The sequence below is a fragment of the Carassius gibelio genome, chromosome A22 (assembly GCF_023724105.1).
Source record: "Carassius gibelio isolate Cgi1373 ecotype wild population from Czech Republic chromosome A22, carGib1.2-hapl.c, whole genome shotgun sequence".
NCBI lineage: Eukaryota > Metazoa > Chordata > Actinopteri > Cypriniformes > Cyprinidae > Carassius > Carassius gibelio.
Genome location: NC_068392.1, coordinates 8,744,728 through 8,766,896, shown reverse-complemented (window position 1 = coordinate 8,766,896; position 22,169 = coordinate 8,744,728). Strand labels below are relative to the sequence as shown.

Here is a 22,169-nt window from a genome sequence, read left to right as displayed (position 1 = left end):
TGTTTTAAATAATAAATAATACACACACACAAAACATGGTGTTAAATATGTACTGCCTATATATCAAAATAATAACATTTAATGTATATTTAGTGTCACATTATGATTAATATTATAGAATTAATATTTTATTATTTGTGCATAGTATTTGAACATTAAATAAAAAGAAAATACTAAAATATGAATTCTAAAATTGATCATAACGCTATTATGTTTTATTATAATATTTTGTATTTTATTATATATTATAATTTTTTTTTGTTCTTTCAATATATATTATTTTAATAATGCCAGTATTGTATATTTTTGTGTATAGGTTAAGCATTTTAGGATCAATGTTGCAGCATTTATGCATTTAATATTTTTATGTAATCATTTATATTTAATAAACATATTTCTGGCACATGTAGTACAATATATTTACTACTCTGTTTATTTTAATATTAATCAAGGAGAGAGGTAGTACATAAAAAAAGTTTGGCTCAAATTAGTTGTGATATTTGTGGCTAAAACTGGCTTTGCATAGCTGCTTCTAATGACAGATTTAGAGACCGTGTGTGTGTGTGTGAGGCAGCAGGTGCAGGATGCAGGTTCCGTGTTGGGATCTTTTATCCCACAGTAAGTGGAGGGGACAGCTGAGCCCTCGTACCCGTGGGGAGGTGGGGGCGGGGGACGAAACGCACTCCTCCGCCAGCTGAGCTCATTAGCATCGCTACACACAACATGAAACCGCACTTGAGGGCAGCTATCATGTTTATGAGAGTACAAAACGACTATAAACCTACTCGGAGTCCTTTTAAACAGCTGTCACGGACAACCGTGAGCTTTTCTTTTCGTTATCAGTGACACAGCTATGAATATTGGCTAATGAAGGGTATAATTGCTTAAAGCTGAAGCCTCTAAATGCATTTAAGCATCTATAAAGACATGAATGAGATTGGTTAGAAGACTGTTTTTTTAAGTATTCTGACTTAATAAATGGATGCATTTGATTGTTTTGTGTGTTTTTGTGTATATGTGTGTTTTGAATGTTGTGACCAGGATGGAATCAGTAATTGTCTAATCAATAGGGGAGGACAGGCCAAATTATTGACCAGCACACGTGCCTCACGTTCACCTCACCCTGACTGTTGGAGCATCCAAGACCCTCTTACACATCTGTAAGATTTTCCGGCTTGTATCATTTAACCATTGAAAACCCCAATCCTGCACTCTCAGAACCAGGTTTGTGTTGAAAACTTGAAAAAATGAGTACTGGAATGGGAAAAAAACGCAAGGTATAATAACTCGTTTAACCTGTTTTAATATGAGCTTGATTTTTTTTTAGAACACTGCGTTTTTTTAAACACGTAAGCGCAATGGAAAAGCAGCGCAGTGGGATGCTAAAAAACTGGTTGTATTTGAACTGCCGCGTACTCGTAAAACATACTCAGAAAAAGGTGTTTTTGCATTTAAAGGTGGTGTGTGTACATTTTTGACCATACCAAAGCATAAAACATGATTCACATTCTTGTTTCTCCGGAAAAAACAAAACAATTCTGAAGCCAGTTATTCTGATTTGAAAACGCGTCGTTCAGTGTCGGAATTCCTGTTTTTGTTTTAGTCTGTGTGACTCCGCCCACTGCCAGTTTAACCAATAGTATTTCGACACCTCGGGTTGTCAGAGATCTGACAACCATGGAAACCAACAAACTGGGTCAGAGACTGTAGATTCTACCCGACCTAAAATGCCTCAGCATTAATCTAAAAAGCTGTAGACCAGAAGCATATAAAAACGAACAAATCAACTCATCAGCACATTGCCTTCCAATTGCGCTCAATTCAATCGCTGAACACACCAACTGCTCTGGGTGTGTGTTCACTGTGTGTGTGTTCACTACTGTGTGTGTGCACTTGGATGGGTTAAATGCAGAGCACAAATTCTTTACTCATCACACATCACAGCCACTTCACTTGAAAGTAAAAAAAAACACTACTTTGAAGTATAATTTTTTTTTACTTGTGAGATGAGTGTAATGTTTAATGACAAAGGTTTAGCGCATGTTTACATGAAAAACATGTTTGCTTTTTTTATTTTTATTTTTTTTTACTTGCTGTTTTTGAAAAACGAAATGAGTCAAAAATGCCCGTCTAGCACGTTTACATAGAAGAAAGAAAAAAACTATGTAAAAATAATGCAATGGAATGGAAAAACGTTTTCTGTGTGAACGACCCCTTAACCCTAAAACACAGAACGCATTAATCCAGTTAAAAACAAGATACAGGGCAGTTGATAATTTTACTTTTTTTTACTTTTAACTTGAGCGCCGTTTTAATAAGAATGCACTTTCGCATTTAAAAATGCAAGATGCAGAGTGATGAAATGAAAACAAATGCAAGGCCTAGTTATGTCTTTTAAAAAGTTTCATTACTTTTATCTTGAGCATAGTTTTTTTTATGCAAAAGAATGCTAAAGTTGCAAGATGCGAGTGCAGTGGTCAAACACGTATGTTTTGCGTATGTTCATAAAGAAACACACACAAAAAAAAGAAGTGCAATGGAAAATGTATTCATTGTAACCCTTTACCCCTACGACACAGAATGCATCTTTGCTTTCAAAAATGCGAGATGCAGGGTAGTGGAAAAAAGAGCAAGGTCTAGAGATGCGTTTTAAAATTTAAATATTTCTTAAAGCGATATGTCACCCAAAAATAAAAACCTATCATCATTTACTCACCCTCAAGTTAATGGTACGCATTGACTTCCATAAAAAAAATGGTTTCCAACATTCTTCAAAATCTCTTCTTTTGTGTTCACTGGAAGAAAGAAACTCATATGGGTTCGGAACATCTTGAGGGTGAGTAAATGAAGACAGAAGTTTCATTTGTAGGTGAAATATCCCTAAAAAAAAAAGGAACATTTTGAGTTCAGTACTATTCTAAATCCACACATTTTGTAGCATAATGTTGATGACCTCAATTTTATAAAAAAATAAATAAATGTAATTCTCTTGTCAAAAGCCACTTGTTTTATTTCATAGTAACACGTATAAATAAATGTAAGAATTGTAACAATTAGGTAGGTAGCTTTTTGCGTTGCACGTACCGTAATACTGATATCCTTCAAGACAGCACGCTAATAGTGTTGCACTGCACTGTAGATGCAGAACAATGTGCTGGCTCATGGAGAAATATCCAATCAGTTTACTAAAGCGCATTTAGAGCTGATGATCAGTGTGACTGCAGCATGTGCACTCAATACAATACAGATCTGTTTACTAGTCAGCAGCATGGGGAAGGTTTCCTATTAGAACCCAATATAAACACAACAGAGGATTTGGATGAAACTACATTTTCAGAAGATAGAAAACACTTTTTGGCAAACACATTGTTTCTACTCTATTTTCGATGGACAGTGAACCTGTTTTCCACTGAAAGTTTGCTAATGTGACCACACCTTCATTAGCATATTTGTTTTTCAAGCCGTCACTGTAAACTAAGGCCGGTTCACACCAAAAACAGTAACTACAGTGTTAACTGTAATGATAAATGCAAAGTTCTGTCATGAAACTCCAGATGGCGCAGGCCGGTAGGTTCTTACTAAATCAGATATAATCACATGATTATTCACAGCCAATGAGCTCGCATCAGAAACCCTCCCCCTTCCCCAGCTCCACCTGTGTAGCTCTGTATGGGGTTATTTAATGTATGTTATTTATGGGGGTTGTTTTATATATCTGCAGCAGCTGTATTTCCTTCATTCTCACAGCAGTACGTCTGTCGATGTATTGGCAGTAGCACGTCTCTGTTATCTCTCTCTGTCGCAGCAGTAGCATAGCAGACTAAACACATTAACATTGCCATTTATATTACCATGCTAAACTCTCTGAGAGTTGTCATGACAGAATTATATTAGCATCCACAGCAACGCGCAATAGCAATCTGTTTAAAACAAGCACTGCAGTTTTGTCATCTGCCTCTTTAAATGCTCAAACAGTTTAAAGCAGAGTTAATTCTGATTGGCTGCCAATGTGTGTTGTCGTTCATCAGCTGTTACTGTTTTTGGTGTGAACAGGCCATTAGCCATAACAGTGAAATAAGAAAATGGCTTGGAACGAAATACTATCCCTTTAATAGGGACCGTGTTTTGTGATCATTGTGATAAAACTCCAAAGGTCAACGTAATACTGCCGTTTTCACTAACTCATCCCTGATCATTTCTGATGCTTTTTTACAGTTCTCTTCATGTTGACTGGAACAAAACGTGGTTTTGGTACAGTCTTGACTTCAGTTAGCGCTGTAAGCGTCTATGTCGTAGTACGCGGATTGAAGCTGTGCTGTTTTGGGTCATTAAACGTGTCACCAGGTCCAGACTGAGTCCAGCCACCTTCTCACCGTTCACCTCTAATATCTCGTCCCCGACCCCGAGCAGCCCCGCGTAGAGTTTCTCCATATTGCTGTCGCCCATTTCTTCAACATACACCCCTTAAACATAAAGCCAGTTAATTTTAAACTCTCTGACTATGTCAGAAGTGCATTAAAATGATAGCGGGGGTCACTCACCTGAGTCTGGCCTGCCTTTTCCTCGGGAGATGAGAAAGCCGAAGGGGCCGCTGGGGGGTCTGGAGAGCTCCAGCAGGATAGTGCCATCAGGGAAGGCTTGAGCCACCCGTCCCACCGGACGCACCGCACTGGGCCGCCCCACGTCCTCTACACTCAAGGCACGCTGAAGACCCCTAAAACACACACAGATTGATCTACTTAGAAGGACCACAAAAGTGCAACAGAACTATTTTAGCTAGATTATATAGTGAGTTACTTATTATTTAACACTTATATTATTTTGAATTATGTTCATTTAAGCAGTTCTAGTTTTATGATTTAATTATTTTCTTCTAAATTTGTAAGTGGTTCTTAACAGTGAAAGTTTCTACCACTAGGCCAGAGCCGTTGAAAAATATTTGTAATATATTGCTATAGTTTCTAGAATTTATTGTCTGGTTACTAGGTGGATATATTTTAAAATGATGTTTATTTTTATTTTATTGATTTTATTATAAATATATAATTTGATTAATTAAAATTCTATATTAAATGTTACATATTTTAAGTATTTATTTTTTATTAGTAGATAATTATATTTATAATATAATAAGATATCATTTAAAAATAATAATATAAACACACACTGGGCCATATACCACGGTATTTGAATGGCTTTCCCAGGTACTGCAAAGAAAACTATGGTTTCACAATTGAAAAAACCATGGTAGTATCACTGAACCATGTCCAAAATAAATATAAATATATTATAAAAGGTCCCTTATTACATGATTTTTTTTTACTAAAAAAAAAGAATAATATAATATAATATCATATAAAACATAAAACATATAAAATATAAATAAAAACAAATAAAATATAAAACAGCTTAATATTTATTATTGTATGTATTTGATTTTTTTAACTGTGCAATTTTTTCATAGAAGCCTGTCAAATAATGATAGTCCCCAGACAGACAATCTACAGACTGCAGTGTTTGCTCCTTGTATTTCAGCTTGTCTTTTTATCTCTGTGTCAGATCCCTGCGAACAGCCAATTATAGCACGCCTCTGTAGCGGCTCTCTGCTTTCTTACTGGCTCTCGAGAAGGATGATGTAAGCTGCAGATCTTCTCCAGTCACTGGGGCTGGAATTCCTCTCTGGCTATCTCTCCTTCACTCAGACACACATTCACACACTCACAAACACGACACACACTCACAGGCACTATTGAATCACAACCCCAGCGACAAACACATTATCTGGCACTGTGAGCAATCCAAACACACATGCTTAAGGGGCAGCATCTGGTAACACACACAAGAGGCTGAATATAGCAGCAGCAATCAGACCAGTGATCATTCCCTGCATTCCATGTCTTTCTTTGGCAGATACACACACCTCTATTTTTATCTTCCCTCTCTCCCTCCCTCCCTCCCTCCTTCTCGGTCTCTTTTTATTACTGCTGCTGCTGACCCAGTCAATGGAAAATACTTATCCCATTGCACAACATGACAGCTGTCTGAACATTACAGAAACACGATGCGTGCTCCGCATGGCTTCAGATTGCCATTGTTCATAACACTAAAATGTTATGAATGTTACAAAGAGGTAAACAGGCAGATTTATTGAGATCAAGTGGTATGCATGTGTATGAATTAATAAATATTATATAAATAAATATTAGTAAAATAAAACGTAAAATTTAAAATATAAATAAAATACCCTTAAAATCTTAATCAATATTCAATGTAATATTCATGACTCAAACATTAATATTTGTATACATATTTCTAATATTTCTATTTGACATATCAAAGTGTGTCTGTGTGTGTGTGTATATATATATATATAGAGATATATGTAGATATAAACAAATATTTAATATTATTGGAATATATATATATATATAAAATTCTACAGATATTTATATTTTATAATTGTTTCATATAATCCATAGTCATTTTTATCCGGGTCAAAAAATGTAACCCTGAAAAAAAAAAGATATTAAAAAAATGTATGAATATAATACAATGCATTTCTTGGCAGCTGTATATGTTCTATTATCATGATGGTGCCTGAAAGCATGGTGGTATCATTGAACCATTATATTATATTATATTATATTATATTATATTATATTATATTATATTATATTATATTATATTGTTTGGTGTAATTTGAAGTGATGCATCACTTGTGTTTCTACTGTACCTAGTTATTACAGGACTACAGGGCTGTTCTCCTGGAGTGTATGCAGAGGAACGGTCTGTTTTCTTTCTGGGGATTTGGAGGTTTTGAGCCGATGAAGATCTCCTCATCTGGAGAAACGGAGACCCCTAGTGGTGAGAAATGACACAGTAAGCGCTGCTCTCTTGACATTTGAAAAACTAGCATGTTGACACAGCCATGTAACTGTGTCTTCAAATTGTATGCTAACCAGACGTATAGTCTGCAGTGAGGGGGCTTTCTTCAGCTGGTGGTGGTGTCTGTGGGTGGGGCTGGGGGAGGGGGAGGGGGAGGTTGGCCGAGTGTTTTGGTTTGGGTCTGAGTTGGGTTTGGGGTACAAGCTGAGCTGATCCATGCTGCTGGATCGTCCTCTTCCCAGCAACCCCACACTGTTCAGCCCCATGGCAGAGAAGAACCGCCGCAAGGAGAGTTTGGGTCGACCCTCTCGCTGCTCTGCATCCGTCCCTGCTCTGAAAAACAGGGTAAGTCATAACAGGTTATTTCAGTATGTTTTTTTTTTTCTGGCTATTTTAATCTCCACATTGACAATATTACACGGTTTGACATACCTTTTTTTTTTTTTTTAAACCAATAAATATTTTTACTAATTATTAAACAAATCCCACTGACTTTTGGCTTTCTTTATTAGTTTATTTATTTTCATTTCATTATGTTTTAAGCCGCAATTATGATTTTGATATATATATATATATATATATATATATATATATATATATATATATATATATATATATATATATATATATATACACATACATTACAATTTAAATGTTTATGCAATTGTGTTTCTCAGTCAGTAGGTGGCAGTGTTGTAGTAGACAGACATGCCTGGCCCACATCTCCTCTGACCTACTTTTAGCCTTAAGTGGCAAAGCATTCTGTATGATTGTGGCCTCGGAAATTAAATTGTTCGGAGAAAGGATTTAACATTTTAGTAAAGTATCTGGTCTGTTAAAGTCCTAGCCTAAAAAGGGGGGGGGATTACTGAAAAGGGAGGAAGCTGTGGATATGGACATAGCATATTCATTATTTCCACCGTCTCTTTACTCACTGTGAAACATTTGGACTAGTTGCCCTGTGATGCACTGGTCTGATTGGCCCTCTGACGTGTCCGTCACTGAGACCAGTCTGGGTTGATTCAGCACTGCTGGATTTTGCATCAGATCCCAGCTGTCCTCTACTCTGGTGCTGGTCCACATCTAAAGAAGAATGGAAAGCGTGGCTATTCATATCATAGAGCAATGGATGAAACCTCCCATGGAAATTGTTAAATAACATGATGAATCTTGATAATGTGTAAATTGAATATGTTAATCATAACAATATAACATTAGTGGACCATTTTGTGTAACTGAAACGTAAGTGTCAAAATGATTGTTGAAGGAGATGGAAAAAGACTGGTGGCTGATCGCACTAGCAACTGGCCCACTGTGGGATTCCTCTGACAGGACAGTGTGGATCTGCTGATCTGAACAATCCCCAGTGGGACAGGAGCAGTGAAGAGAAGTCTACATGTTCTCACCCATAGGTGTCACCTTGCTGACCGGAGCAGGACTCAACGGTCTACCTGGAATTGCCGCTTGATTTGGGGAAAAGCTTCGATTAATTTTTAAAGTAGAGTACGTAAGCGTGCATTTGAAATCTAACTTTCACAGTGCTAAATATTAACTGCAGTGTGCTCAAATGTGCATTCATTATTGTGTAAGTTCTATTAGGTAGGACACTTGTGTAACACAATAACACCTAATGCTAGTAGTGCTTTACAGTTCTCAGGCAATGTGCTGAAAAGAGCATTTTAGCTAAGTGACTAAAGCTCAGTGCTAGCAACCAGAAATTTGCTGGTTTGAGTCAAATGGCAATCACCAATGTGCCCTTAAATTAGGCATCTCTCTAAAGCCTCTTTCACACTGCACGTTGGACCCGGTAAATTGCCGGAACATTGTCGGGTCGCCTTCTGTGTGAACGCAAACACGTCCCGGGATTGATTCCGGGATAGTTCCCGGGTCGGGGACCTAGTAACATTGCCGGGTTCATTCCCAGAATAGGCGCTGTGTAAACAAAAGCCATAGCTAGTGCTGTAAAGTGTGTCGTAGTGATAACTCACGGTATCGTGCGACTTTTTTACCAGGTGTTTTGAAGGCAGATCAAATTTAGCGACTAAACCAATATTTGCAAACTGTAATAAAGCAGAGATCAGTTAGTTCCTCACTTTCCGCGCTGAAGCTGAGATCGTTTGCCAGCTTCAGTAAAAGTTAACGTGCCTAGCGTTTTCGACTCGTGCATTACACGTAATATCCTGACGTCACGTGTCGTTACGGGACCTTTACGGAATTGCAGTGTGAAAGTGGCTTAAGTGTAATACAGTGGTGTCTAATCCTTCTCCTGGAGGGCCACTGTACTACAGAGTCTAGATTTAACCCCAATTAAACACACCTGAACCAGCTAATCAACGTCTTTTAAGCTTGCTAGAAACTTCCAGGCAGGCTGCTGTGTTACACTTCAAGGCAAGTTGGAGCTGAACTCAGCAGGACATTGGCCCTTCAGGAGAAAGTTTGGACATTGCTTGAGTATGTTAAGTTCCTTTGGATAAACCTTCTGCTATTAGCCCATGTACTTAGACTAACCTGTTAGCCTTTCTTCCCCTTGTATGGGTGAGTTTCGAGCACACAGAACTGGGCTCATCCTGAGTTTGGGACCAGAGATGATCATCGCAGATCTGTCCTCACAATAACCCGCTCCAGAGGAAGCCTGTTCCTGGGGACAGCTCTCCACAGCGCCCCCCGCCTCCGTGGAGTCCAGCTGGTTCTCTGGCAAAGACTTGAGCATGGCGGTCCGCTGACCATTACAGCGGTTCTTTGAGCTGGATTTCAGGGCTGATTTTTTCGGATGGAGAGGCGGAGGGGTTGGCTGAGGAAGGTGGGAGCTGAATGGTTCTTCTTTGGGGGGCAGTGGAGGTGCCACATGTCCCTTACTGGATGTAGGGGTGCATGTGGCTGGGATTCTCTGTCCGAGTGGATCCGTGGCATAGGGGTTGAGTGGCAATGCTAGTCCATTCGAGAGACACATTTGAGTTCCATTGTTGCAGTCTGGAGGTGTTGGAACCCGAAGGCCGTTGACGTACAAGGGTTCCTGCTTGCTCTCTTGTCTCCGGACCTTCTTCTTTAGCTTCTGGAATGTCCCCCTACTGCTCATGTTTTCCACAGGACTGCAGTGCGTTCCGTCGCTGTGGACAATAGTAGGACTCTTCCCAATGTATGTCTCCTTTATCTTTTCGATTCGGACAAGCCGGTTGGGAAGGGTGGGAGCGACCCAACATGGTATCTTCTTCCCTTCGACTTCCCCATTAGGTAAGGGCAGAGTATTTGAGTTCAAGCAAGGCCCATGGGCGTCATTTAGAAAGGTCCCACAAGAGTTGCACTGTCTGTTTGCTGTCTCAGGACCTTTGCAATTGAACAAACTCTTCTTGGCTTTTGTCTTCCAGAATATTGAATCACTCGAGCCGTGTCCTGTCTCTGCCTGTCCATTGATGTAAGACGACAAGGTGGGTTTGGACACCAGCAGCCCCTGCGCTCTTTCTCCAGCCCTGCGCCGCTGGCGTAGCCGCTCCAGATAGCGCACCTCAGCATCTTTCTCCGATTCGTCTTCGAAACGCACACGGGTAGGGGACTGGCCGTGTCTCCGCCGGGTTCCTCCTGCCGAGTCACCGCTAGATGAGTCGCTAAGGTTTCCAGAGACCACCGCCGCGCCTTCCTTCCCCGCAAGAGGAGCCTGGTGTAAGGGTACACCAACCCAGGACAACAGCTCCCTGTTCACACATGCACATTTATGAAAAAAGTTGCATTGCTAAGCACATAGATACACAAAGAAACAGACGCATGCCAAAGTGGTCAGCATGGAGAGGCAAATTCCTGAGGAAAAATTTCTGTCTGCTTTGGCTCCTCTGTGCACATTCCTGACATGCTTTTTTACTCCTTTAAGGAAGGACATCTTCAGCGTGCCAGGCATTTCGATATCGTCAGCTCTTCGTTAAACATGAGGAAACCAAAACTTGCTCCTTTCAATATTCCCTGCTTGCTAGAAGGTAAAAGTGCGGGAGTAGTAATCTACAGGTGTATTATTGTGCACTGGGACTTTTTATGCCCATTAAGCTTTGTGCAGTGTTCTGAAACCTATGGGATTTTATGCAGCCGTGTGTTTGTCTTAAACAGTCAATCTCGAGAGAGGCAGTTCAGTGTTAAGTTAACCCAAGCAAGCTGACAGCAGTGTACTCAACATCACTGAGCTGTTTTTCCCCGTGAGAGAAAGGCAGGGAGGGAATTAGGGAGAAGGAAAGTAACAGCTGGCAGACATGACAGGTGTAGTGGAGCAGGACGGCAAAGCAGTTTCATCAAAGCTCCTGCTTAAAAAAAGGAGAATTTTAATCTGTCAGTCACTTATTCACTAATCGTTTTTTGAATCCAAGCCAGAATATAGACATTTTGTTTGTTTTATTAAATATTATTTTATTAATTTCACTTAAAAATATTACTTTTTATTATTTACATATATTTCTTAAAACATATATATATATATAATTTTTTTTTCTTTTTTTTCTTCTTTTTTTTCCTAATCTGTTCCGGATGCTGCTGCCATGCAATGCACACTACTTGTCTTCATACCAAACAAGGAGACAGGCGTTAGGGGCGACTCGCCCATCTGTCTTTGTGTGAAAGTGCTGAGGTAGAGAACAGAGTACGGTGGCTGAGAGAGCTCTACGTGCTGCAAATGAAAAAACACAAATTTAAGAAAACATCTTCATCAGCTTGACAATACAAGCACTGCAAATTCTCACAACACAACCAAATACAGATAGAATGGATATTATTAGCCTAAAAAATACACAATTACTGTAACTGTGAAACTTATATAAGCTGGCTAACTCATTTTACAACGTCCCTTACGAAAATTAAGCATGCTTTTACTATAATAATAATAATGATAAAATACAAAAACATGGTTACTATAGTTGTGTTGTGGGTATTTACAGCACATGTGTTGTCAAACTGATGAAGATGTTTTCTTAATTTGCTGGTGCTTTTTTATTTCCATGTGTTTTCTAAAGTTGGACGGGGAAGTGGGATTTAGAGGCACCAGCTGTGTGCACACATTGTATAATTCAGTTGTCTTATATAACAGAAGTATTTGGAGGGGGACGCCAGTATACTCAGTTTATAAGTTTTAATTCAGACTACCATTAGCTTCCAGCTGCTTCACTGCTAGCACGGAACGGGCATCTTTGTTTTCTTTGATACTAGAGATGTACACCATAATTTATGCCATATTAAAAGGCCAGACTGAAATAGAAAACAGCACCTGTTGCTTCTGAAAAGAGATTTGCCAACCCCCCATCCCCCCTCTTCCCTTTTATCAGCTGCCCGTCTCCAAAGAGAGTAAAAGACCATCAGTCCAGAACCAAATAATATAATTTAAGATCTACACCCCCCTCACAAATCCTCAAGAGTGAGTGGGCAAAGGTTTCCTTGTTTTGATATGAAGAGAGCCATGTAGATGCCCTCCCTTCCCATGATGCCTGAGCCTCAAAACCCCAACACTAGAGAGAAAAAGACTGGGAAAACTTACAGGTTGTCCCTCTGGACGGGTAGGATGGTGTGGTCGGCTTTGAGAGGGTTGGACCGGGCCTTCATACGCGCTCTTTCCAGCAGTCGTTTGGCCTGCTCGTGGCGAGGGCTCAGCGGAAGGTTGTCGCCCAACACAAAGGCCCTGTGGGCCGGCCGGAGAGAGAGAGAGACAGAGAAAGAAAGACGTCAGCTCCTGTGCAGAGTGAGGGGGATTAAGTGGAGCAGGCCGTCATCACTAATTAGGCTGACAGACGTTGAGTGTTTGTGTGGTTTGTACCTGATTATGATGCAATAGATGAGCTTATGCATATGTTTACGTGGTCAAAGGATAATATTACTCTTAAATCAGGAATATGGCAATATCAAGACTTAAAGTGCTTATGATATTAATATAAATAAGAATGCATGAGTCAATTTCAGGAACCGCTATACCTCAGGATTTGCTACTGATATTGTTCAAATAAAACTTAGTCTCATAATAATAACTTTAACTCCCATTAATGTGTAATGTAAAACATATTTTTATATATATTGTAAAAAAATATATTTATAAGCTGTATATAATTGTCAGCCACGTTTATGTCTGTGATGTAAAAGAAAGGAAAAGTAATAATAAAATAAATTGAAGTTTTTTTCAAATTATTAGCCAATAGTTTAGTCTATTGCTAATCCATTATTGTTTTTTTAAATCCAAGCAAAAATATAACACTAGTTATTTACTACTTTCTACTGATATCATTAAAATCTATTTAACTCTCATTATTTAATAACTTCAGATCTGTTTAGTGTGCAATTTAACTGATAATAATAAATGTAAAAAAATTGGTTTATCTGTCAGTGACTAATTCACTAATTGTTTTTTTTTTGTGTGTGTGTATTTATGTTTTTAATACTTTTGTTTTAAAAATTTTAACACTCATTATTTAATAACTTCAGCTCTGTTTAGTGTAATGTAAGGAAAAAAATAATAATAAAAAAATGAAAAAAAAAAATTCTACATAAATTTAGCTTTTATTAAAGTCCAAATATCATGATTACATTGATGTTAATAACGATTTTTAAAACGCTTATAAAACATACAGAATGAGTTTTTTTGAGAAAGTAAAAATGCAAGTTTCCTGTGAGGGTTAGGTTTAGGGGAAAAGTTGGTGAATGGCAATAGAATATACAGTTTGTACAGTATAAAAACCATTATGCCTATGGGATGTCCCCACTTTTCACAAAAACATACGTGTGTGTGTGTGAGTTTAATGTGAGAGCATCAATCTGTGCTGCCCACCTTTGGCTGTGTTCACTACCTTGGAGCGAAATCCCAGAATCCCAATCACTGTCATTCACGCCACAGATACCTGTGGAAACAGATGCAGGGACATTCAGGGTGTAGATTACAAGGGTCATGACCTCCCTAATTAATAATGAATTCATATTAAATCTATATAAATACTGCAAGCATTAAGGCATTTGTCCTTTCTTTGACCACCACGACCAATACTCTACGCCATCCACAGTTTCACATCTACTTCAAGTGGAGTGAACTGTGTTTGCCAGTTCTTTATCTCACTTGGCCTGACAAGGTCATCGTGTTTGTGTCAACATCTGGTGCTTCAAAAGTGAGAAACACAAGTGAAGTATCACACCGTCTCTGTTTTCCCAGCCTTTATCACTGTTACTCTGAGCTGTTTTTAATCAGTGTATTTCTCATTCTTATCCTTCCGTCCTCTCATATCTGGATTATCCAGCTCTCTTGTCTATATGACCTCTGCTTCATTAGGGAGCTCATGTGTGCTCATTGTGTGTAATCCTTAAACATGCTAAAGGAAACAATGTCATTTGATCAGACATGCGCTAACAGCATTTAACACCTGTCTGATAACCTCAGATTAGCGCTGCTACGCATTGTATTGTACATTGTGTTACAGCAGATAAGGCTGATTACAATTCAGTTTCCAGAAACAAGATGAACAATATCAAGCTAAGTTTGAAAACGCATATCCCAGGTTCTTAAAAATGTGTCTGTTGTTGTTTTTTTAATATGTTTTGAACATATTACGCTTTTTAATAAGATTGTATATGGTCTTTATAGCATTTTCAAGAGGAGATCAGTTTAATTATTCTAAACATGCCATGTGGTGTCACCATCTAGTAACAATTAAAAACATAGAAACCTTAATTATTATGTTTAAAATAAATGATCAACATAAAAAGATTTTTGTGTTCATGTTTACATATGATTTTGAAAAACATTTAGACGATTTTCAAGAGACGTTTTGATTTATTTACTCAAAGACTGTCATGTGGTGTCATTATCCGATTACAAGAAATAACACACACATCTTAATTATTATCTTTTTGTCATAAAAACAATATTATTTGATAAATTAAAATTATATTTTCAAGGTAAGAAAAAAAATATATATATTGTTAATTATTCGTTTTTTTGCAAGTCGCACCACACGACATTCTAAAACCTGGAGTTTAAGGATAAAAAGTTTAAAGATAAAAAGGTCAAATTTAATATAGTCTATACATAGTGATGAGGCTCGGCGGGGGTCCTCTATGATGTCACTTCCTGTTTTATACTTTATCATTTTTTCTGCATGACTTTGATTTGGCAAGCAAATATTTTTCAGTTACTTTAAGTAATGAGAGTCAATCAGTTTCGTAAAAATAAAATACAAAATGTGATTAATATGATTAATTAATAAAGTGATTAATAAGTTATTAGGTAAAAGTGTTTCATAAAACAAAAATAAAATAATAATAATAATGGCATAGTTTTTCATATTTTTCATAGGCTTTTCTTCATTGTTATATAAGAACAGTTATACCACCCCATAATCTTCTACCCCCCGCCCCCCCCAAAACAATTCTAAATCCATTGTATTCATGTATGAATTGCATCTTTAACTGATTTCTGAAAAATAATAGTAAAAAAAAAAAGTGTCATATCATTTACCCAGCGGATCTCCTTACCTCTTCCACCAGCTTGGGTCTGGTCCTCTATCCTCTGTCCTGGCACATGGTCTTTGTTCTGGGTGTTCTGCAGCATCTGTTTGAGAAAGCCGCGGTTCATCTCAACCCTCTCTGCGAGGGACAGCGAGCTTCCACTGCTGCTCATGCTCTCCAAGCTGTCAGCCCGCCAGAGTCCACACTGTCCCACCTCACCGGGATTATACCTGCGTAGGTGACTCTCCAGGCTATCAGACCTTTGCACTTCCCTTGAAAACTTGTTGCCTATTTTGTGGCCAAAGTTTCTTCCATTTGCTCCATCTTTCCCCACAGGAACATTCCCATTTAGAACCTGCATCTCCGGTCTGATAGACCTCCAGAAACACTTCGGTGGCATCCATGGTTTATTAGTTGGAGAAGCATTGTCTTGAGCACCGCGAGCATCGCTCGAGAGGTTCTCCAGGCTTGCTCCTTCTCCAAGGCTGCGTGGAACTGCCAGCAAAGCTTCGGAAGAGACGGGATCATAGTCAAGTTCTACCTGAGGATTGTGGTCTCCTGAAAGGAACATCAGGGGTTTGCGAGGTTCCCCTTCTTCATCACTGCTGCTGGAGCCCCAAGCGTCCGTGTAGGCATATCCCAGTATGAAGGACCCAGGAACCACACGTTTGTCCTGGTTCTTACTTCCAGGTTCTTTCCAAACAACTGTGCGTTCAGAGAGAGCCTTGACCTTGGACTGCAGCGCCGATACAGCAGAGCCTTGAGTTTGCTGACTGAGCGGCGAGGACGGGGAGCTGGGCTCCAGGCTGGCGCTGGAAGGACACTCATCCTCCGGCTCCCTGAGGTGGATGTCAGTGTTTTGGGAGGCGACAGGCAGGGGTTCAGCATCCTCAGAGGTCACTGCATCCTCCATGGTTGAAACAGAGAGTCAGTGGAGCATTGTGGTGGCTGAGGGGAAGGAAAGAAACAAGTTAGGTCTTATTCACTAATACCTAGCTGTGTGGATTATTCATAATTCTCACAACACTGGATAAAAAATGAAGACTTGTTTTTTTTTTTAGAGAAAGCATATTCAATAATTCAAGTTTATTTGTTTCTTACTGCATTGGATAAATGATGAATTGCAGATCTGTTTCACACTCTTTAAAACTTTTTAATCAACAACTTTTATTTTTATCTGCAGGGTTCTGACCGAAGAAAAAATAAATAAACGTACAGTTATGTATTTGTGTTTAGAATTTGCTTTCGAAGAGGGTCTCTTTTCTCGTCTGAACACGTTTATCACTTAAATGTGAAAAATAAATAAATAAATACACTCAAGATCTAAAAAAAAGTCAGTGTCACTTCTCAACTAAATCTTTTATGTTTTAAAAGTAAATATTCCTTACGAATAAGAGTTTTTCAGTGCATGGAATGTAGTGATAGATTTAGCATTTTTGAGTGACACTTAAAATGAATTGCGGGAAATACTTGTGTGCAAACAGGCCTTCATTACCCAGTATCACTTACGGCATTAAATGCTGTATTTGGCATTTTAAACTGTCTTTTTAAGGCCATTTGTAACTGTCCTCCTCAGACCAGTGGAAAGCACATTATTCATTCAAAATAATTTTTTGATAAATCACTATTAAAATATGTTTTTTTATATAAAAAAAAAAAATGTTTGGACAAAAAGACTTTTGCATCTTATGCAATATATATATATATATATATATATATATATATATATATATATATATATATATATATATATATATATATATATATATATATATATATATATATATATATATATATATATATATATATATATTTTTTTTTTTTTTATATATATTTTTGAGCCACAATCAACTCATTCAGATTTTCCCAAGGTTGAGGGAAAGTACCAATAAATATTTTTATGAAACAAATCAGTTTCATCTGCTCTACTAACCATTAACTGATGTAGAACAAATATTTTTACCAATACAACACACTAACCTGATCTGGGAATAATACAGGGCTTGGTGACACATGATCTCCCTTTTAGCTTTCGGCTTAACAGCACTATCCTGCTTTCAAAGCTCCAATCACCATGTAACAAAGCACAATGTATTCAAACTAACATCTGAATGCTCTTAACTTTTATTTAATAAATAGTTAGGTTATGGTGTGCACATAACATATGACAGACCAGGATAGACAAGCAAGTTTCCTCTGAGGTAAGTTCACAAACGAGTGAGTTTTCTTCATTTGATTTAATTGGTCCTCTCTTAATTAGGACACCCAGTCGGTAGTTCACACTTGGATACACAGACGTTATTCTGTCTGAACACACTCACAAGATTGAGAAACACAAGCAATCTTAATCACTTACGTTTTTTAAATATTAACAAACCATGTCCCAAATATTAAGGCCATACTTCAAACATCAACCTTCACAAATATGATTAAAGAGATAGTTATAACAAAATCTAGTAGTTCAATGACGAGATACAGCAATGCATTTGACTGATGATGACCTTGTAATTTTCATAGATAGAGAGAAAGATAAATATTTTGGATAAACACCAACCAGTGAGTAAGAGGATTGGAGCTTAGCAATGATAAAAAAGAATAAAAATCTCAAGATTAAAGGCATAATGCATGATTAAACAGTTTTTTGAGAATTATTTTTTAAATAAAATGTTGAGAATAAACTCAATGTATTCTCAACATTTTATTTCGACTTTCTTACTCGAAATTTAACGCAATGACTCTGACATATAGGCCTACTCTATTATTTTTATGAGTTTATTCTAAACATTTTTGGTCATTTTTCTTGAAATTTAACAAGTTTAATCTTGAGATGGTTTGACCATCCATTAATGGGGATTAATGAGGGCCAAAAATATATAGAATTATTTTTATTAAGGGTTCCGAGACATTCTGATCATGATATTAAAAATGTTAATAAATAAATATTATTCATATATTATAAATATATAAATAATATTTCGAATTATTCTGCTCACAAAGATCAATTCTAGCAAACTGAATAGGCTGCCTACTACAGTCAAGAATAAAAATGAAATAGCATTTGGAAATATTTACTTTAAAACTTTTTATGATTCTAAAATAAACAATTCAATTAATGCTCAAAAGAGCAATTTCTAACCAAAAAACTTAATTATAATTATAAAAAAATAATTAAATCAAATAATATATATAAATCAAATAATACATAAAAATCGAATCTAGAAAGAAATCCCTGATTTTCTTGTATTAGTTTTTTTTTATAAATAAACAAATAATTCTATTTCTAGCCAAAAAAATGCCTGTTAGAGTCAAGCATAAAAACAAATCGAATGCAGAAATATTTACTAGTTTAGAAGTTTCCATGAATTAGTTCCATGAATAAAGGAATAAATAAAATATGCTCACATAGAGATTTGTATCCCTTTAAGTCGAGCATACGAGTCAAGCATACCAATAAATACTGTATAGAAATATTCACCATCATTTTTCCACCGACTTTAGAAGTTTAATCATTTCCATTACCTTTCAGGTCTGTAACTAATATTTCTATTTTTCTTTTTTTTTATTCCAGCGCAATCTGTTGCTGATGGGAAAAGTACAGGAAATGAGATCATTTCCAAGGAATGAGTAAGTACAAGTCATACGTGATGCTTTCTTTCTTGAGCTCAGGTCAGTGTTTACGCATCATGTTTTATCCCATCTGCTGCTATCTGTGACCCCCCAAACACACGGGGGTCACCCTGTCGGGCCAGGAACGAAAACAACCCTCTCCCGCGGGACCACTTCTCTCATCTCACATTTGTTTTACACTGGAGCGAACAGAAGCATGGGTCAGGAAAACTAAACACCATCCGAACGCATTGACACACACACACACACACACACACAGCTGGACATACAACTCACGAGAGCTGTAAGTCATTCAGAAGAAAGAAAACACAATAAATATCTTCTTCAAACATCTTACCTAACTTTGTCCTTCTGCTGTCTGTATTCCACAGAAGCCACATGCGCCCTTACAAAGTCATTTCAAGATTTATAAAATCATATTCTGTTACAAAGAGTCAGCACAAACATAAGCGGCCAGTCAAATCCCATCTCGCTCTAGTTTCTGCTTTGCTTTCGGTTCTGAGCGTCCCGAATCTGCCCTCACTTTCTCCCTCTCTTCCTCCCTCTCTTCCTCCAGCTGTTTTTGGCCAGCTCAAGTGTGCTACACTTCAAATTTGTCGAGTTAAACCGGACTGGCTCGCGTTCACTTCACTCGCGTTACTGAAGGACCAAACTGTAAAAGTAAACAACGACCTGTGGCTGTGGAAAGCTCGCTACGTTGCTATGGAGACAGTCGACCACCTTTTAGAAGAACTGACCTGTGAAGCGTTCCTATTGGTGGAGCGGCCCGCGTAGCTCCGCCCCCCCGCGTGGGAGGGGCGTAATTCTATCCTTGAGTTTGGGTGGAAAATTGAGGGAAGGATTTTTAAAATCCTTACTCTGGGTGGAGAGGAAGTGCGCGAGTCTCCAGGCACCTATTCCAGCTGCCAAGGAATTTCCTTTGTTGATTGTGAGCGCGCACCCGCTGATTCGTGCCCGTCTAAATGTGTATTAGCCTAGACGTCTCCTATGCAGAGAACTAGTTTGATTTTTCATCCACAGAATTCACTCAGACTTCATACGTGATTATTTTTCTTGCATTAAGCGCTTGAATCCCTGGCCTGAGGTCAGTTCTGAAGCAAAGCCAGCTGTAAGAGAGAGCACAGGGCTTGGACTTCAAGCACAGTCGAGTCCAAGGACGCATAAACAACTGCAAGACAAAAAATGAACAGGCCTTCTTCTCTGTGCATTCCTCTGACATAAACCCAGCCCTGCCTGCAGCAAGAAGGAGCCCAGTAATTAGAGCAGATACGCTCTCAATCACAGCTTCTGCTTTAAGCAAAAGTCATTATCTGAGTTTTCAAACGTCCTCTCACATTCACACACTCCTTGTAATCACATACAAATCAGTTTAACAACTGCAGAGAGGAGGAGGGATGCTGAAGAGAGCCTGAAGGTTTTCCAAGGCCAGGTGATGATGTACGGTACCAACACCAGGGCTTTCCATCTCATCTCTTTCAAGGTATTTTATTTATTTATTTAAATCACATTTTTGTAATTTAAATTTAAAATGTCAAAAATAAATGAATAATGTAGTATAGCATATGATATAAAATAAATAATAAATAATTATAGTTTCAAATGCAATAACACATTTAAATTATTTAGAATTGTTTTAAATAGATACATATAATTATATATTAAAACATATATTACATATTACTTGAATTATGTATTAAAATCAATATATAATTTAATATAAAATAAAAAAGTATTTTTTTAAGTTTTTTATATAAAATCTATATAGTAAAATAGTGTGTGATATAAATAGTCTAGTAAATTATAAATAGTATAAAATAAAAATTAATTATATTTAGTTAAATAAAAAAATGTTAAATATTTTTTTAATAATCTAATATATTAACATTCTAAAATGTTGTCAAATGTAAACAATACAAAATTATTAATGTAAAATAGTGTATGATACAAAATAGTTTGCAATGAAACATTTTAATTATTTAGGTATATTATATAAATATTATGAAATATAAATTACATTTTGTATATTTAATTTACAGATTTACACATAAAATTAATAACAATGTATGTATATATATTTTTGTGTGTGTGTGTGTGTGTGTGTATATACTCTATTTATACTATTTAATACATTTTAAATCTTTTTTTAATCATAATATAATAAAGTATGTTTTTTATTTCAGTTTATATATGATTAATTACTATTAAAAACTAAAAATGTTGCATATCTACAGAATACTTAAAAAAAAAAAAAAAAAAAATTAACTTAATACATACTAATGTAAACTTCTATGACACTTACCTGTCAGTCATTGTTATGTGCATAACTGACCATCACTGTATTCAGAAAAGGAAGAAACAAATCAAAAGAGCAAATACATTTATTATACTTCAATATATTCTCCTCTAGATGAAGTTCGCAGGGACTCACATTTCACAAGTTCTTCCCACACATTAGTCCCGTGGAGGCACACAATTGGTTTGGTCGGTTAATCTGGCAAAAATTAAAACTAAAAATCCGCAACAGCCAACCACTGGTGAGACATTTTTCACCTACTCTGAACCCAGCTGTGGAAGTGGACACTGTCTACAGGTTACAGTCGGATTAGATCAGGCTATCTGTTCTCAGAACAGTCCATGTAAAGAAGTGACACTCTAGGTATGTTGCACCATATTATCATAACACTGAGCCTCTGAATGTTAAACTGGATCTCAAAGTGGTTTGTGTTTCGGGTTTTCTAGTGTGAATGCAAATTTGAAAAGATCTAATGCAATCCTGCTTCTGAAACTTCATAAATGAGGGGTTTAGGGTTTGATGATTCAGTATCATTTAGTTTTGACCATCATTCACTTGGGGGAAAAACTGAGCTGGATAATGTTCTTTGCACGAACATTAAATGCACCCAGTTCCCAGTGAAATGGCTCCATCTAGTGATGATCTCATCTGTCTAGTTCCAGTGTTTACATGAAATTTATGTAAAGACAAAGTACAGTAAGAGAAAAAAATGAGGTCCTTGTAAAATTCAATTTCACACTTACAGAAGAATAATGAATAACTTTGATGTTTGAGAATTATGACTTTGAAAATTATGAGATGTTATTAAATATTATATAGTGTTGTACTATATAGTGTAATGCAAATATGGTCATTTTAAAAGAAATCAGTAAAGCAATCCTTTTAATGACTCCCATGTAAAATTGCATTTGTCAAT

The 22,169-nt window shown here is 37.1% G+C and overlaps 1 protein-coding gene across 2 annotated transcripts; it reads right to left on the bottom strand.

The window, feature by feature from the left end:
* Positions 1-2,984: 2,984 nt before the first annotated feature.
* Positions 2,985-16,246, bottom strand: si:dkey-121a11.3 (uncharacterized protein KIAA1614). 2 transcript variants are annotated; one of them, XM_052539766.1, is made up of 10 exons: positions 15,361-16,246; positions 13,667-13,736; positions 12,389-12,529; positions 9,394-10,574; positions 8,292-8,348; positions 7,821-7,968; positions 6,960-7,218; positions 6,734-6,858; positions 4,542-4,714; positions 2,985-4,463 (listed from the first exon to the last, which is right to left on the bottom strand). In XM_052539766.1, exons 1-10 carry the CDS (start codon positions 16,244-16,246, stop codon positions 4,270-4,272), a joined length of 3,234 nt encoding a protein of 1,077 aa, XP_052395726.1. In that variant the 3' UTR covers positions 2,985-4,269. The 2 variants fall into 2 exon arrangements, with proteins under 2 accessions (XP_052395726.1, XP_052395727.1); XM_052539767.1 differs by lacking the exon at positions 8,292-8,348.
* Between the last annotated feature and the right edge of the window lie 5,923 nt (positions 16,247-22,169).

Excerpts from the sequence above, each read along its gene's own strand:
- si:dkey-121a11.3 (XM_052539766.1), bottom strand. The coding sequence starts at position 16,246 with ATGGAGGATGCAGTGACCTCTGAGGATGCTGAACCCCTGCCTGTCGCC. Across the intron at positions 12,530-13,666 it reads GGTAGTGAACACAGCCAAAG|GGCCTTTGTGTTGGGCGACA; the intron begins GTGGGCAGCACA and ends GCCGGCCCACAG. Across the intron at positions 7,969-8,291 it reads CAGCAAGGTGACACCTATGG|ATGTGGACCAGCACCAGAGT; the intron begins GTGAGAACATGT and ends ATTCTTCTTTAG.